The sequence below is a fragment of the Purpureocillium takamizusanense genome, chromosome 11 (assembly GCF_022605165.1).
Source record: "Purpureocillium takamizusanense chromosome 11, complete sequence".
Lineage (NCBI taxonomy): Eukaryota > Fungi > Ascomycota > Sordariomycetes > Hypocreales > Ophiocordycipitaceae > Purpureocillium > Purpureocillium takamizusanense.
The window spans coordinates 901,275-916,586 of NC_063078.1; the positions used below are offsets into that span (position 1 = coordinate 901,275).

Genomic DNA, 15,312 nt, shown 5'->3' on the forward strand with positions numbered 1-15,312 from the left:
CTCCATATCTCCCTGGGGATTCGTCTTGAATCAACGGACGTTCTCATGCCTGCGTCGTAACGTCGTAGTGATCTGAAAAGAAAGGGCCGGCAGACGATGGCCGCCGAGCATCTCGCATTGTACCTTTGCGCGCGGGAATCAATCCATGTCCACGTCCTGATTACCTCTCCTTGCGGCCTTCTCGGCTGCCTTTCTCCGTTCCAAGCTCTCATCGATCCATCGGTCCACGGCCACTTCGCCGCCTTGCTTGAGCTTTTGCCTCACCACGCCCTTGAGCACCTCACCCGCGAAGCCAACAAAATTGTGTCTTCGGAGGGCATTCTCAAACTGCCAGTCCCGACGCTTGCGCTCTTCTCGAGCCAACAGCTCCTCGTCGCCAAACTCGCGTGCCCGGATTCGCAAGTCACGACACATGGCCAAGAGGTTGAAGCGGATTTCCGTGGCCTCATAGCGAGCTACCCGCTTCTGCAGAACTTCCACCACCTGCGCGGGGAACGACTCGGTGGTACAGGGGCCATGTGAGATGGGCGCAGCCTGCAGTCCGTCGAGCTCATATAGAGTGCCATTGATGGGGGTGTATGCAATGAAATGGAAAGCATCCTCCGCTTCCCCTGTCTTTTGCGTCTCATCGACGAAGGGACTGCTTCGCGCGAAGCTGTTATGTACCTCCCGGATCAGGTCCGAGTTGCTCAGGGCCTCACCACGGAACTCGGGTGGCAAGACCATGGTGAATTCGCGGAAGTCCTTCATTGGCGTCCCAATGTCCACGTCGCCGGTTTTGTTCATCAGAACGCTCAAGAGCGCCTGCGTAGCGCAAGCATTCTGTATCGTCTGTGCCGCGAAGAATATCTGCTCGGAGGCGTTCTGGTCAAAGGAGCCGTCGAGCGGTCCATCCGGCGTCGCATAAGGCCGGTCGGTGGGATACTTGAAGAGAAATATCACTCCATAGAGCGGCTGAAGCGTCGCCAACTCGGATGGGTCGAGGGTGAGAAGTTCTTCGAACTGGACATCCTTGACGCCGAGGTTCTCGATGAGGGACGTGAAGACGCCCTGGCGACGGATTAGCGAACAGAACTGCGCGGCTTGGCGATTCGTAACTGTACCGCATCGGACTCGACTGTTTCAGGGAGAATGGTCAGCTACGTCATGCAGTCGGGGACGAGTGAAAGAGGTCAGGAGCCCTACTGGTGTTCCAGCCGCCACTCATTGCTGCGTTGTAGCACGCCAGACTCTGGCCACGATCCGGAAAGTGAGCGGCAATTTCAGTGTGTCAAGAGGGAAGGAGCATCAAAAATCGGTTGCTGTCGAGGGAGAAACCTATGCAGGCGCTTGAGAGGGATGCGTCGCAAAAGAGGCCAGGGTGATGTTAAGGCAGCGTGCGACGCTTATAGAGCTTGTGCCAGGTTGAAGCTTGACGCGCGCCGCAGCTCTACGCTAGGTGCATACATACTCAACTAGCGATAAGATAACAGCTATTGCCTCCCAACACGTGAGCTTCTCCCCCCGCGCATCCCTCGACGACGACCGCCTACGCCGCTATCTTGCGGATGTGGACAGCACAGATGCAGGTCTGCGATCTGTTTGCCGTCTTTGGTAACGATAATGGAGGTCCAGCATCATGGGCGGTCCAGGGCGCCAATCTCTGCTCTATTTTGCCGGCGCTTGCACACGCTGATAGTCTATAGGTAAGTAGCCAAGCGAATAAAACACCAGCTTGGACGTGAAATACATGCTCATCAAGTATAGGTGACGTCTTTGGATCAATCGCTCCACAAACGCTGCTCCGGTCTACCTATCGCTCGTTCTAACTGTCCGCCGATTTCGTAAGAACTTCGTGCTTTTGGTGTCACGTCACAAATGGGCTCGTTCCCAGGCAGCATCGTGACCTCGATCAGGTCGACGAGTTCACTAGTTCTCCCCGCCTCACAACCTTCTTGGCCTGCTCTCTTGCAGCATCACTCGTTGTCATGGGTATTCGTGTCATTTTCGCCGCCATTCCTCGCCTCTCCCTGGGCATCATCGTCGTCAGGCGCCGCAGCCGCTGTCGCCGCAGCTGCCTGGGCCGCGGCAGCCGCCTCAGCCTCCCGCTGGCGATTCTCCTCGGCCCTCGCCTCGGCCTCCAGGTTGGCAATGTGCCGCTCTGCAACTCCGGGCGCAATGCTTGCCAGGAACAGCAGGCCCGCTCGCTCCAGTCGTCGCACTTGCCCTGTAAGCCAGCCTTCGCGCCCCCGTCTGTCGGCCACCAGCCGCGCGGCCATCTGCTCCGGATTCGGTTCTCTGTCATCCCCGCGCTGGATCCGCTGCACGCCACGTGGATGCTCAAGAGCCGGTAGAATGTTCTCGATATGTCTGCCAATCGGCCGCCAAGCGTTCTCGGCCACACCGTTGAGAAGCCCAGTGCTCAAAACGAATGCAAAGACGGCCATACAGATGATGGTCAACCACCTTGACCAGCTTGAGTCTGGCGATGTGAAGAACCATACGAAGAGACCGAGCCGGAATATGAGCCACATGTGAGGCCAAAGCTGAAGAAGAAGGGGAGGGAGACCGGCTGCGGGAGGATTTCCTGGATGCACAGGCTGGAGGGGCTGCTGAACATTCGCGGGAGCTGGAGGTTCCGGATGAGGATTGTGCCCCCGATCTTGGGTTTGGTTTTGAGCGAGGTTGAGTTGCTGGGCTCCGGATGCTGCGTTGACAGGCCCTCTAACCCCCGACAGATATGGCCAACTCTGCTGTGACCTGAGCCGAGGCGTAAAGTATGTCTCTGAAGTGGAGGGGTTGAATAGGATAGCTCGTGGACCCTCAGGCGACATGAGAATGTAGACTTGAGAACCAGAGCTTGCCCGGACGTTGGCACTCCCAGAGCTGTTGGCCGCGTTCACGCCAGAGCCATCCGCTGAGGCCCAGGCGCGTGCTGCCTCTGCCCACCTTGCCTCGTGATCTGGGGTGATCCGGCCATTGCTAGCGACTGCGGAACCATACCCAAAGGCTGGAGTCGTCACGCCGGGCTGGAAAAACTGTCGATTGTGTAGCGTGTGTAGCGACGTCCCTGACGCAGTACGATGCAAGGCATGTGCCATATCGGTTGGGGCCCGGTTGTCACCTTGGCTTCGGAAAATGCCCTGCGGATCGGCAGAAGGCTGCCCGGCATAGACTCGCGCCGCAACTTCGTTTTGTAGAGCCAGATATGCGTTCGGGCTGGCTCTCCCGCTAGCGGATTCCTGACCTGAGGCGGTGCCATTGGGGGTACCCTGGTCGCCAATGCCCCTCATGCCCATCTGAGCTCTTCCACGCTGGTTTTGGCTTACCCGAGCCCTGAACATAGCTTCCCGCTGGAGGTGGGCATCTCGCTGTACTTGCGTCAACCAATTGGTCATGTTTTGGTGTTGATGTTGAAAGGCCGCGGCTTGTTCGTGCGTGTACTGCGGCGGGACATTGTAAGCGTGTGGCGGCGCTGGTGATGGCCCGCGATGCCCCTGTAGCGGTATGGCGGAATGCGAGACTTGTATCCTGGGCAAGCCATCCGGTCCTACTTGGGGAGACTGCGAGCGAGGCCTTGAACTTGAAGCCCTGGCCGCATTTGGGGGCGTCGGCGTATGCGTGTCTGTGGTTTCTCGTATGACGAGGTGAATCGTCTGTCGGTCGGGCGTTCGAAGCTGGAGGACAGACACGGATTAGCTAAATCAAAGCAGAAGGGGGAGTGGCTAGCGAGTCAATGACGAGAATTACTCACAACATCAGCACCGAAAATGTCGAGCAAGCTTTCCGAATCACGGAGGAGGGCTCGTCCGCGGTGAATCAGGCGCTGGTTTTCGTCTGCGGGCCGGAGAGGAAGGGCATCTCGAATACGATGCTTTAATTGCTTGATGGTGGTCGTGGAGGGGAGGTCGGGAAAGAGCAGCGGGCGATTCACGCCGACTGACGGCGATACGACCTGGAGGTTGACGACGAGCTGTTCGGGCGGCGTGAGGCCGGCGTTGATAGCTATGGGCGCGCTCGTCATCTTGTGCGACTGACTGACCGGCACGCCACCCGGACCGAGCAGGATTCGAGGGGATGTCGACGAGCGATAGCAGGGTGATGTGTTGTTCTAAGGAGCCGCGTGCGGACACTGCTGGTAATAAGACGTGTCCGTACAGATCATGTCAGACACGCAGACTGCGGAAGGCTGCCGTCTGGCAGGAGATGCACGAGGCGACGGCGTTGGAGAAGGGCCAGGCAGAAACAATGAGAGCGCAGGGTCACAGAGCTTGTGCGACCTCGGAACACTAATAGAAACAAGAATATACAGAAGAGAGAAACGTGCCGGATCAGCGCATCGTCGGAAGCGGAGTCTAGACTAGACGCGAGACGTGCAAGAAGAAGACCGGTGGCATCTCAAACGGGTGCGTTACGTTGTTCTTCCACGGTGGCAGGATGATGAGGTACGTAGGTACTTGTTCAAGGTACCCAAGGTACTTCCGTCAATGCAGTGCAGCCGCACGAGTGACTGCCCGAGGTGCAGCCCAGGGCGGTGGCTGCCTGGGCCGCCTAAAAGGTAAGGCGGGTAGGTACTTGGTACCTTACTGATTCGGGGCTTGACCCCAGATGGACGGCGGGAAGCTACCTGGGCTTTCAGCGGTATTTGGCAGGTAGGGTACTTGCCCAAGGGGGGTCTTGGAGGGTCCGTCTCGGGAGATTACCTCCAGTATGGACGCCTGGCACTTGGGGCGACTTCGGCAGGCACGCGACTCTGGGACGCGCCGCCTTCAACTGCAGAGATAAGGGTGCGTCGCCTTTTTCAGCGCGGTCTCGCGGATGGAAAATTAGAGCATTGTTGGAGGAACCACGATGCGCCTTGCCATTTGAAGCGCACGGCGTGGCCGGTGACAGCCGCCCATTATATTACGTATGTGCTACAGAGGTTAGGAACAAATAATGCTCTCACGTGTATCATCATCCAGTGGTGGTTACCCTATGAGGCATCTTGTTCTGCTGAAGGGAACCACCTGGGCAGTCAGGGCGGATCCATACTTTTGCCGGCGCCGACCACCTGTTTTCCACGGGCTAATAAAGCTGCACCTCAGCTGTAAGTAGGTATGTTGTACTTCGTACGTCAGCGACACCTCAGTGGACCAACAATGGGCCCTCCGCCCAGGCAGGCCTCGCAACATCTTCCATCACCCTCAACCGGGCGAGCCATGGCCAGTGCATCTGACCCTTAGAACTCCATAACTGCACCACGAAATCTTGATCGGAGCGAGTTGAGTCTCTGCTCACAATGGCCGCTACGCTGGGGCTGGGCCCTCGCCCGTTCGTGCACGGCCACGCGCTGGCAAGTCTCAACGGCCGCTTCGTCAAGTCCGCGCCTCGACATGCGACGCCTCTCCTCGCCCACGCACGATGCCCTGGCCGTGCGCCTTGCGCCGCGCGCAACTTCTCCTCCCGCCCTGGCAAGCGACCGCGCTTCTCCCAGCGCCTAAGCGAAGCCCTCCGCAACAGCAAGATCCAATGGTACCAAATCCCCGTCGGGCTGGGCATTGGTTTTCTCGGCCTGTTGCAGTTCTACAAGGTCTCCGCCCGGGAGCAGGAGAAGAGACGTGCGGAGCAAGAGGGCGAAGTTCCCGGCGGGCAGCCCAAGCCGCGCCCGCGGGTGCGTCCGGAGGGTCCATGGCAGGTTCAAGTCATGTCAACTTTGCCTCTGAAAGCCATCTCGCGGTTGTGGGGCAAGTTTAACGAGCTCACAATCCCATACTATCTGCGCGTGCCTGGCTTCAAGCTCTACTCCTTCATATTCGGCGTCAAGTAAGTTCCAAGGCGTCTCCGGGAGTACACTGGACTAAGTCACTGACAATGACGCAGCCTCGACGAAGTGGCCGAACCCGACCTCCACGTATACCCCAATTTGGCCGCATTCTTCTATCGAACCCTCAAACCCGGCGTTCGCCCGCTTGATCCTGACACCAATGCGCTAGTATCTCCTGCTGACGGCAAAATCCTTCAATATGGCCGGATTGAAGGCGGTGATATCGAGCAGGTCAAGGGCATGACGTACAGCATTGATGCGCTGCTCGGGAAGAATACACCGACTTCCAGTATTCGAAGTGGCTCCTCTGGCCACAGCCAGCTCGAGCCGAGCCATCGCGAGCGCCACGGTGACGAAGAGATTATCAAACAAGAGGAGGAGTTTGCCAAGGTCAATGGCATTTCGTACACGCTGCCTGATCTGTTGTCCGGCCCGAGCCACGGTAAAGCGGATCATGCCGCAACGGACGAGTCGACCGAGGTTTCGCAGCGCGCAGTCTCTGAAGTTCGCGCCGAGCTAGCCCTGGGGGAGAAGCCGTGGTATGATATTCTCTCCGAGGACAAGGCCAGCGCCCTGTACTACGCCGTCATTTACCTGGCTCCGGGCGATTACCACCGCTTCCACTCTCCAACCAACTGGGTCGTGGAGCGGAGACGACACTTTGCCGGGGAACTGTACAGCGTTTCCCCATATCTACAGCGGACGCTGCCCGGTCTGTTCACTTTGAACGAACGCGTTGTGTTGCTTGGCCGCTGGCGGTATGGCTTCTTCAGTTATATACCTGTCGGCGCCACCAACGTTGGCTCTATCAAGGTCAACTTTGACCGCGAGCTACGCACCAACAGCCTGACGACAGACACAGCGGCCGACCACGCCGCCGACGAGGCAGCGAAGCGCGGCGAGCCGTACCTTGGGTTTTCAGAAGCTACGTACGAGGGGGCCAGCACGGTCCTGCATGGCCACGCGCTGAGGAGAGGTGACGAGATGGGAGGGTTCCAGCTCGGCAGCACCATTGTCCTCGTTTTTGAGGCACCACGGGAGAGGCACGAAGAGCACAAACCGGTGTCGGGGTGGGAGTGGTGTGTTGAGAAAGGACAAAAGATACGTATGGGCCAGGCACTGGGACGTATCTTGCCGGAATAGCGTCCGCGGCACGGGGTACGGCTCTGGGCGCGAAGGAAGAGGTGGGACTTGCATCACGTCTTGGCGAGATGGGCCGGGCATTGTACATGTATTATATCCAACTCGTTTGTCACGATCCCTACCCGTTGGGTCGATGTCGGGGTGTCGACCAACCCTTGGAAATGGACTGGTCGTCTTCATCATGACGCACTTGAACGAACGAAGAACGCATATGAACAGTAGTTGATCATTCAAACGTATATATTATCCATGTGAGTCGCTGAAATCATATGCCCATCGTACCCCGTGATGAAGAAACTCCGGCGTAAATGCGTCTAGCATGTCGCTGATCTAGCCCTCCACACCCAACAGCGTGTTCCTGGTCGGCGCGGCCGGCGTCTTAAGCACCGAAAACCTTGACACGCTCCTCAACAGGCTGGAACGTCTTCTCGCCGGGCTCGCTGACCTTGCCGCCAAAGACGAGCTGGGCGTTGAGCTTCCAGGTCTCGGGGAGGCCCCAGGTGGAGGCGACCTTTTGGTCGATGAGGGGGCTGTAGTGCTGCAGGTTGGCGCCGAGGCCCTCGAGCTCGAGGGCGGTCCAGAGCAGCCACTGCTGCATGGCGTTGCTCTGGGCGGCCCAGGGGGGGAAGCGGTCGGCGTAGACGGAGAACTTGGCCTGCATGCTGCGGACGACGTCCTCGTCGTCGAAGAAGAGGATGGTGCCGGCGGCGCCCTTGAACATGGCCATCTTGTCGCCGGTGGGCTTCCAGTTGGCCTCGGGGACGATGTCGCGGAGGATGGCGGCGGTCATGTCCCACAGCTTGTCGTGCTCGGCGCCGAGGAGGACGACGGCGCGGGTGGTCTGGGAGTTGAAGGACGAGGGCGTGTGCAGCGTCGCCTCGTTGACGAGCTCCTGGATGCGGCTCGGGGAGATGGTGAGCTGCTTGGTCAGGGGGTAGTGGCTGCGGCGCGCCTTGGCCAGCTGGAAGAGGGTGTCGGCGGTGTGCTTGACGGCAGACATTGTGCGGGTTGTTTGTTCGAGGTTTCTTGGGCCTTGTGCGTGGGAGATGGTTTGGCTGGTTTTACAGAGATCCGGGGAGCTTTCTCTCTCTCTCTCTCTCTCTCTCGCGTCGTTTTTGTAGAGTGAAGAGGGCGAGGGGCCTTGAGGAGGGGCTGGCTTATAAGAGAGCCGATGGCCAACAAAGTGTTGTTGGTTGAGCCTTCGATATATCGTAGTAGTAGTAGAGGGTACGAAGTAAGGGAGGGGGGAAGATGTAATGTTGGTTGTTGCTCCGGGTTGCTGTTCTGCAAAACGACAATTCACATCTAGGACGAGAGACGGGAGACAGACAGCTTGTTAAATACCAATTTGCACGACCCAAGATCTTCAAAAAGTCAATCTACTACTATCGCGCTTGGAGGGCGGGTAGGTAGGTACTGTAGGTAGGCTGGTCCCACAGAATGGCACGCTGCGGGACCTGAATAGGCATGCGACGAGGAGGAACCTAATTTTTTCTCTTCTTTTCCTTTCTTCTTAGCCGATGATGCTACGATGAGCAAGCCCGCCTAGACGCGAATTACTCAGTCCACATGGGGAATCGGGGGACCGCCCGACTCGCATCGTCGTCCCTCGTCCTCGCTGGACGGGAATAAAATGCCGTGTCCGACGGCGACGCCTGCCGGAGTGGGGGGGGGGGGCAGGGCCGGTCAATGACGGAATAGTGGGCGGAAATGTTTTGAGCGGAGCGGGACCGGGGGTGGGGGGCCTCTTTCGCAGTGACCGGGACGCCTGCTGATTGATGCTGAGAAAAGCGACAAAAACCCGTTCCTTTGGGGTTCCGGGCGGGGCACGTGGCGGGCGAGCGACCGCTTTGGGGCAGTTTGTCAGCAGCGCACCAACCCGGCTTTCTCTGCCGACTGGGTCGTTCCGTGGATCTGTGTGTGCCAGGGCGCACACGGGCAGCAGAGGGGAGGTCATTCATCAGCGATGCTTCAGCTGGGGCCGGCCGGCCGCCCGAACACCCCACGGACTTTCTGGCGCCTTTGTCATAGCCGCGCGGGATGGCATGGCGCGCGCGCGCATGCCGTGGCGTGAAAATATAGGCGGGCGGGGGCCTTGGCGACGCTTCTCCCCCACGGCCCGAGAGATACCTATGTACAGTAGTTACTGTATAGTAGTACAGTATAGTAAGAAATTACATTTCTTACGTCGCGCAACATGCAGACTACATGGGTGCACAGTCTTTTGCACTTGCCTCCCCCATGCTCTGCGAATGCGAAGGCCGTTATTTGCGAATGCGAGCGAGCACTCACAATCACCCGGTGACATGGCGCACGCGGGGGGAACACGCCGTGTGTAAAGCAAGCCATCAGGCGAACCGGGGGGCTCCAAGCCCACATGCAATGGCATTAGGTATGGGACGGACGGACTCCCCGCCGGCTCGCTCAGCTGCTGCATGCCACACGCGGGCTTGCCCTCGTTTCGGGTCGCGATGGTGCCCATGTCAACCTGCTGGCCTGGCTCTGACTGAGCCCGGGGACGGATATACGTGCGTGCTTTCGTAGTATCTCTGATGCTGCCCAAGTCGATCCAGCGGCGATGGGCATATATCACCGTTTCGCGCGCACCCACCCTTTGTAAAGTTGACAGCATCTGATGTGCCAGAGATCAAGGCTCTAGTACTGAAGCTTGACCATGAATCCCGGTTGACCATGAAGCCCGGTCTTGATTCGTGGCAAGCCACATGTTGGTCCCTCGCCTGTCTTGTGTACTTGGTAAATGCATCCCGCTCGGTCCGCCGAGGTTATTGTTCCTGGACCAGGGGCGGGGGGTTGATTTATAGCCTGTGCTCTATGCTTCACGCTCGGCCATCTGGAGAGATCCCTTCTTTGTATCTACATCTGAACGAGAGGGCATCTAGGGATCGCTGCCGCCCGGCCCGCCCTTCATGTCCTGTTGAGACGGGGCGAGGACGCGGCAGAGTGGGATGGGCAGCTTGCCGTCAGCCAACAACGTCCACGCGAAGCAGTTCGAAAAAAGCCTGCGCGTGCACCGTGTACGTCGAAGTTGAATTGGTGACATAGGCGTACAGTACGGTATTGTACAGTATCGTTCATGTGCAGAGTAGCTGCTGTTTGTCAGGACTCTGTGCTTACCACAAGGTGGGAAAGAAGCGTCGCAGCCACTTTCCGCTCCCGCTTCCGCTTCCGAGCCGAGCGGGGGCCGCGGCGCCTCAAGCCTTTATCGGGACCGGGCGGCGTGAGCCCGGGGAGTTGGCGGTACGTGCTAACCCAGACAGAGCCGTTGGCAGCCCTCCAGGTTGAATGGGGGAAGAGTTCGCTCGCTTACCATACTCGTCAAACGTTCTTTAGTTCGTAGGAATAATAGCCACTCGTTGATACGCCGAAACAAGGATCCCATCAGGAACAACAACTTAGGCTGTACTTGATATAAATGAACGCGGTCATTTGCTCACATCGACTCGTTCATAGTGAAGTTGACTGGCGGCTAAAGCACAAATTATCTTCGAGTCATCTCAAGACCAGCCATCCAGGAGTACATCCGATTCATCCTAAAGAGCAACGACTGTATCGACAATAGAATGTCAACCACAGTATCTCCAGTGCAGGGTAAGATTGATGGAGCCCGAGCCCGCCTTGGTCCGCACGACGACAACACCGGCCGGTGCAAGGCCTTCTTCCTCCTCCCCACATCCCGCTTTTATAGGTCCCGCATTGTCACTCGCCAACAAACGCCCTCCCCCCTCTCTCTCGATTGGAAGCCGTGTTCCCTCCCGAGTCCAGCTGCTGGTGCAAGTCAGCCCCAAGCTGGGACACACACACGACAAATACACCACAGGCGCACATGGCACCTCCCCTGAGGTCTTCCCCCCAATGCCCCCCCTCCCCCGGGATTCACCCCCTCGGAATGGCCCCGTCCGGCATCTTTTCGTGCTGGGAATAGACATGGTTGTTCCCCCGCCGCACCGCTGCAGGAGACGCCTCCCAGGGTCCCACACCCCCTTCCCGGCGCCGCGATGATGAGGGGAGCCAGTGAAGCCTCGGGTCCGCACACCCAACCGCGCGTGCGCCGGCATACATATACGAAATGGTACGGGGATCCCGGTTCAGGGACGTCATGGACCAGATGTTGACATCGGCCAAGGGACTCTGCTCCTGCATTAGGCGCCCTTTGCCACGTTGAACAATCACAGGCCCGTCCCATCCATGGCGGGCGTAGCGGCATCTGGCACCACTATGTCGTCAAGCATCGTTCCGCCAAAGTCGGGCACGCAAATGAACGTCAACCGGTGATATCTCGACAACTGCTGAGCATTTGCTATCGACTTGTTGCTCCTCCTTCTCTTCCTCCAACAATCCCCTCGCGTGTTGGGAAACAAAGGCGCGGTGCCTTGACGCCAGACATGTTCGCGGCTGCCCCCGCACACTCTCCGCGACGATAAAAGTCCGCCAGACGTTGCTGTACCATCCATTCGTCCAGAAATGGCAACCAATTGACTCCGTACCCTGAAACTCCCGTAATGTCTTCGAGCCAATGCTTGCGCCCGTGTTTTCTAACATGCGTGATGTCTCTGTCCCAATACCATAACATGCCCAGCAGAATCGGCGTGCTGTGCCCCAGTGAAACCGCTGATACAACCTCCGAGGTGGAAGAATCCGTGATAAATGCTGTGCGGCGGGCAGCCGCATTACCAAGTCTCTGCAATGTACTGTCCCGCCTCCTTCTTCAGCTGCCAGAAGTTGCGAGCCTCCTCACGCTCGAGGTTGCCCTTGGCAGTGGCCACGTCGATGAGCGCCTCCTCGACGCCCTCGCCCATGCCCTTGGAACTACCGCAGACGAAGACGCGGCCGTCGACGGCGTTGATGATGTACCAAACAAGGTCTGCTTGGTTGCGGACTTCTTCCTGCACATACCGGCCCTCGCCGCGGCGACTCTGCACGACACGCTTGACCTCGTCCTCGTGCACGCCCCACTCGCCGCTGTAAATCTCGTCCAGCAGCGAGTCGCGAACGCCCTGAAGAACCCAAACCTTGTTGGCGCAGTTGGCCTGCTTCAGCCGGCGCTGGACGAAGCCTCGGAAGGGGGCGATCCCCACACCGGCGCCAATGAGGAGCATCGGCCCCTCCGAGTTGAACTGCGTGGCCAGAGGGTTCGCCATGAGCCCCTTGAACATGGGAATGTAGAACTCGGGGTTCTTCTGCCCGGCCTTTTGCGCCTTGAGGAAGCGCTGGGCCTGACGCTCAAAGTACCCTGAGCCCACGCCGGTGCGACATCCTCGCTTCCAGTCATTGGTCTCGTGCACTGTGACAGCGATCTCGATGAGGCGATGCTGCTTCTGATCCCGCATCTGGTATGACTCATGGGGGTCATTGGAGAGGGAGTAGAATCGCGGCATGAGAGGCTGGAGGCAGGAGAGCAATTCGTCCAAGGGAGGTTGAGAGCTGGGGAAAGCGTGCAGGAGCTGCGAAATGGTCATATGTGGCCCGGTGCGGAAGTCGCAAAAAGTGCCCTGGCCCTCGGCGGAGCAGAGGAACGTCAGGATCTTCTTCTCGTTCTCTGCGCTGGCGTGCTCAGCCAGGACCCGGAGAAGAGGCTTGGTGGGGGGGTAGGACTGCAGATCCGTGCACCAGGTGAGCAAGTCTCGCCGGGTGGTGACCAACTCTCGCGGCTGGTCGTCGCCCCAGACTGTTGGCCATCGACCCTTGCTCGTCACGAGCAGGACGGGCTTGTCGCGTTGGAAGCGGGGAACCATCAGGGCATCCAAGACGTCATCGACTACAATGTCGCAGTTGGGCGCCATGACACCAATGGCGCCGCCGACCTTGAAGTCGGTGCCGTCCTCGACGGGATAATCGGTAATGTCGAGGTCGAAGTGGTAGGTGCGCTTTTCAGCCCCGACCTTGGTCAGCTCGCGGCTGGTGTGAATGCGGGCCGGATACACGTGGTATGGCGGATGAGGTTGCACAAAGCGTGGTGGCTGAATAGATGTGTCGACGAAGCCCAGATCATGCCTCGATGCTTGCTTATCCTGCGCCGTGCCTGTGACGTGTGTGGAGTCACGCTCGGAGCCGAGGGATATGGCGGAGTCGCTAGGCGACGGCATGCTGCGCGGTTGAGGAATCGACTTGAATGACACCGTCTTCTCGGGCAGCTCCGCTATGCCTGTCAAATTGATGGGAATCTCGTTGATGTGTAGGCCAAGAGACTGGTATGCCTCGTTTGTGGGCTCGTGAACGGGCTCGTAGTCAATGCCAGTGCGCCGGGAGCTGCCCATCAAGCAGCAGCCACCGCCACAGCATCGGCCGACAAACTCGGCGGTCGTCTCGCCGGTGATGCGCTGAATGTCACGAGCATTCTGGGCAATCAGTCTCGTCGAGGCGCGACGGCGGCGTGTATGGTCGACGTGGACGAGTTCCTCTTGGTCGTCGGACTCGTCCGAATATGTGAGAGAGGGGGCGATCGAGGGCGCCTTGGGCTCGGCAGGGATACAGTCCGAGGTCGAGGACACAATGTCCTGGACCGGCGTCGCACTCGGCATCGCGGGCGTATAGATGGTGGTTTGGTGGGAAGAGACAGCGGGCAGCGGATGGAATTGAGGATGTTGAGGGGTAGGCGTAAAGTGGGTGAGAAGCGCGTGTCGAAGGCTCGTTAGGGGCGTTTGAGCATGTCGGTACGGTCGCTGCATGCAGAGTTTGACAACGATCAAAAAGGAAGGGGCATCAATCGCGAACCAGGCGTGGATAGCAGCCCAGATATCAGGAACGGCGACAATGGATGAGCGGAGGTGCCGGTTGGGGAGGGAGAGGGGGGAGGTTAAAAAGTGAAGTGTGAAGCGTCAAGCGAATCGAGTCGGAGGCGGCGAAGACCAACAAGTGGAAGCCGAGGGCTTTTGGGCCGCAGCGGTGCTGGAACGGGGCGCCGAGTAAGGGCTGGGTGGGCGCTGGGGGTGGCCGAAGGGGCGTGGGCCGAACGGACCGCCCCTCCGTTTCTGGTACACGGTACGGAGTAGTACGGAGATGGATGGTTTTAGGGGGCCCAGCACGCCTCGTCAATGTGCCTCCGGTGGGCTCCGATCACTAGAGGATTCTGGCATGTGGTGAGCTAATGATTGTGGCATCCTGACAAGCCTGCAGGCGGCCCACCAAAGGAGGGAAAATCGGGGCCAGCAAATCACGAGGCGCCGGTTACGCCATCGAGGGCCTTTGACAAACTGTAAGTGGCCTTTATCAATCAGCCGAGACGAGGAAGCGAAACAAATGCGCTGGGCGAGCCACGCTGGGCGCTTCAGCGCAGTGCGCCTGTCTCACCTGGCTGGCTGGCAGCCGAAGGGGGTGTCGACGGGTGCCGATGGGGGCGGCGCCGCCGATGGACGGAGGAGGGGGAGGGCAGGCAGGTTGGTGACACAGCAGCCCCCCTTATCAATCAGCAGGGCCCTCAATCAATCAATCGGCCGGGGGGGCCACACGGACGTTCCTCAATCAGCACTGCGCCTGTGTGCTGTGCTGGCCAGGTCACGAGACGTCTCGGCAAAGAGGGAGGGGGCCTGGGCGTCGGTTGGGCCTCTGCGTCCCGACGCGATGAGACAAGACATTTTTAGGCCAGTCTGTGTTTTTTTCCAACCTGCCGCAAGTACCGTAATGGACGTTGGGAGGCGGCGGAAAAGAAAAGGCTCGGTCAAGGGGGCCGGGACGCGATCGGACGGCCGGGATAAAGACTTGGCCAGAAGTCTCAGTCGCTGGGCTAGGTTGCCAAGTTGCTCACTGCAGCAGGTGATGGTGTAGGTACTGTAGCCCTGCCTGGGCTGGCTGGGGGTTAATTAATTGGGTGTCCTCAGATCCTTCATGTTGGTGGTCTGTACTAAGGTATCCGTCTGTAGAACCTGTACCTAGGCATGGAGCCGCCGAAAACCGGGCAGCCAGCGTGGAGCGTGGAGCGCCAGCGCGGATGCGAGCCAAGCCACCAGGCAGGTGTGTGCACTGCTGCAGCGCTGATGAGCGCCAGGCTGACTGTTCGAAGGCGGGCGAGACTGATTGATAGCGCACCCCTGGCCCGGTTCATCGGCACACACCCTGAGTGAGGGAGTCACGCCACCGGCTGGCCACCGACTACTCGCTCGCGCGCCAGCACCCCGTAGCAGCAGTACTAACAGCAGTAAATTACTGGCCGCTACGGCTACCGACCGGCACGCTGGCGGAACCGAATAATTCCGCGGCTTTTGGTTGGGACGGGGGAGAATGAATTGCCACTCGAGACGGACGTCACTTGACATACTTAGGTAAAGGCATCCGCCCTTTCCAAACACCAGTGGACTGCTATTAACTTCTGCAACTACCTTAGCACTTACTAAGTACCACCATTGCCACGCACCGCGTCCTGTCCTGCA

At 59.0% G+C, this 15,312-nt stretch overlaps 5 protein-coding genes across 5 annotated transcripts; 1 reads left to right on the top strand and 4 right to left on the bottom strand.

Moving 5' to 3' along the window:
- Positions 1 to 138: 138 nt before the first annotated feature.
- Positions 139 to 786, bottom strand: JDV02_010173 (Ubiquitinyl hydrolase 1; the record flags this gene model as incomplete). Its single annotated transcript, XM_047991897.1, has 1 exon — positions 139 to 786. The coding sequence occupies one exon, from the start codon at positions 784 to 786 to the stop codon at positions 139 to 141; it is 648 nt and encodes a 215-aa protein (XP_047847910.1).
- Positions 787 to 1,634: 848 nt separating this feature from the next.
- On the bottom strand, positions 1,635 to 4,378 carry JDV02_010174 (uncharacterized protein). The gene is made up of 2 exons (XM_047991898.1): positions 3,734 to 4,378; positions 1,635 to 3,656 (listed from the first exon to the last, which is right to left on the bottom strand). The coding sequence occupies exons 1-2, from the start codon at positions 4,001 to 4,003 to the stop codon at positions 1,956 to 1,958; spliced, it is 1,971 nt and encodes a 656-aa protein (XP_047847911.1). The 5' UTR covers positions 4,004 to 4,378; the 3' UTR covers positions 1,635 to 1,955.
- A 725-nt stretch (positions 4,379 to 5,103) lies between these two features.
- PSD1 (Phosphatidylserine decarboxylase) lies at positions 5,104 to 7,169 on the top strand. Its single transcript, XM_047991899.1, has 2 exons — positions 5,104 to 5,784; positions 5,842 to 7,169. Exons 1-2 carry the CDS (start codon positions 5,261 to 5,263, stop codon positions 6,926 to 6,928), a joined length of 1,611 nt encoding a protein of 536 aa, XP_047847912.1. The 5' UTR covers positions 5,104 to 5,260; the 3' UTR covers positions 6,929 to 7,169.
- Positions 7,164 to 8,204, bottom strand: FRM2 (type II nitroreductase). The gene has a single exon (XM_047991900.1). The coding sequence runs from the start codon at positions 7,926 to 7,928 to the stop codon at positions 7,308 to 7,310; it is 621 nt and encodes a 206-aa protein (XP_047847913.1). The 5' UTR covers positions 7,929 to 8,204; the 3' UTR covers positions 7,164 to 7,307.
- A 2,611-nt stretch (positions 8,205 to 10,815) lies between these two features.
- On the bottom strand, positions 10,816 to 14,699 carry JDV02_010177 (uncharacterized protein). Its single transcript, XM_047991901.1, has 2 exons — positions 14,399 to 14,699; positions 10,816 to 14,343 (listed from the first exon to the last, which is right to left on the bottom strand). The coding sequence occupies exon 2, from the start codon at positions 13,612 to 13,614 to the stop codon at positions 11,617 to 11,619; it is 1,998 nt and encodes a 665-aa protein (XP_047847914.1). The 5' UTR covers positions 13,615 to 14,343; positions 14,399 to 14,699; the 3' UTR covers positions 10,816 to 11,616.
- Positions 14,700 to 15,312: the final 613 nt, after the last annotated feature.

Bases quoted from the DNA above. Each gene is read 5' to 3' on its own strand.
- PSD1 (XM_047991899.1), top strand. From the start codon at position 5,261: ATGGCCGCTACGCTGGGGCTGGGCCCTCGCCCGTTCGTGCACGGCCAC. The intron at 5,785-5,841 runs GTAAGTTCCAAG...ACAATGACGCAG, and splicing joins TCCTTCATATTCGGCGTCAA to CCTCGACGAAGTGGCCGAAC.
- FRM2 (XM_047991900.1), bottom strand. From the start codon at position 7,928: ATGTCTGCCGTCAAGCACACCGCCGACACCCTCTTCCAGCTGGCCAAG.
- JDV02_010177 (XM_047991901.1), bottom strand. From the start codon at position 13,614: ATGCAGCGACCGTACCGACATGCTCAAACGCCCCTAACGAGCCTTCGA.
- JDV02_010174 (XM_047991898.1), bottom strand. From the start codon at position 4,003: ATGACGAGCGCGCCCATAGCTATCAACGCCGGCCTCACGCCGCCCGAA. The intron at 3,657-3,733 runs GTGAGTAATTCT...TCTGTCCTCCAG, and splicing joins ACATTTTCGGTGCTGATGTT to CTTCGAACGCCCGACCGACA.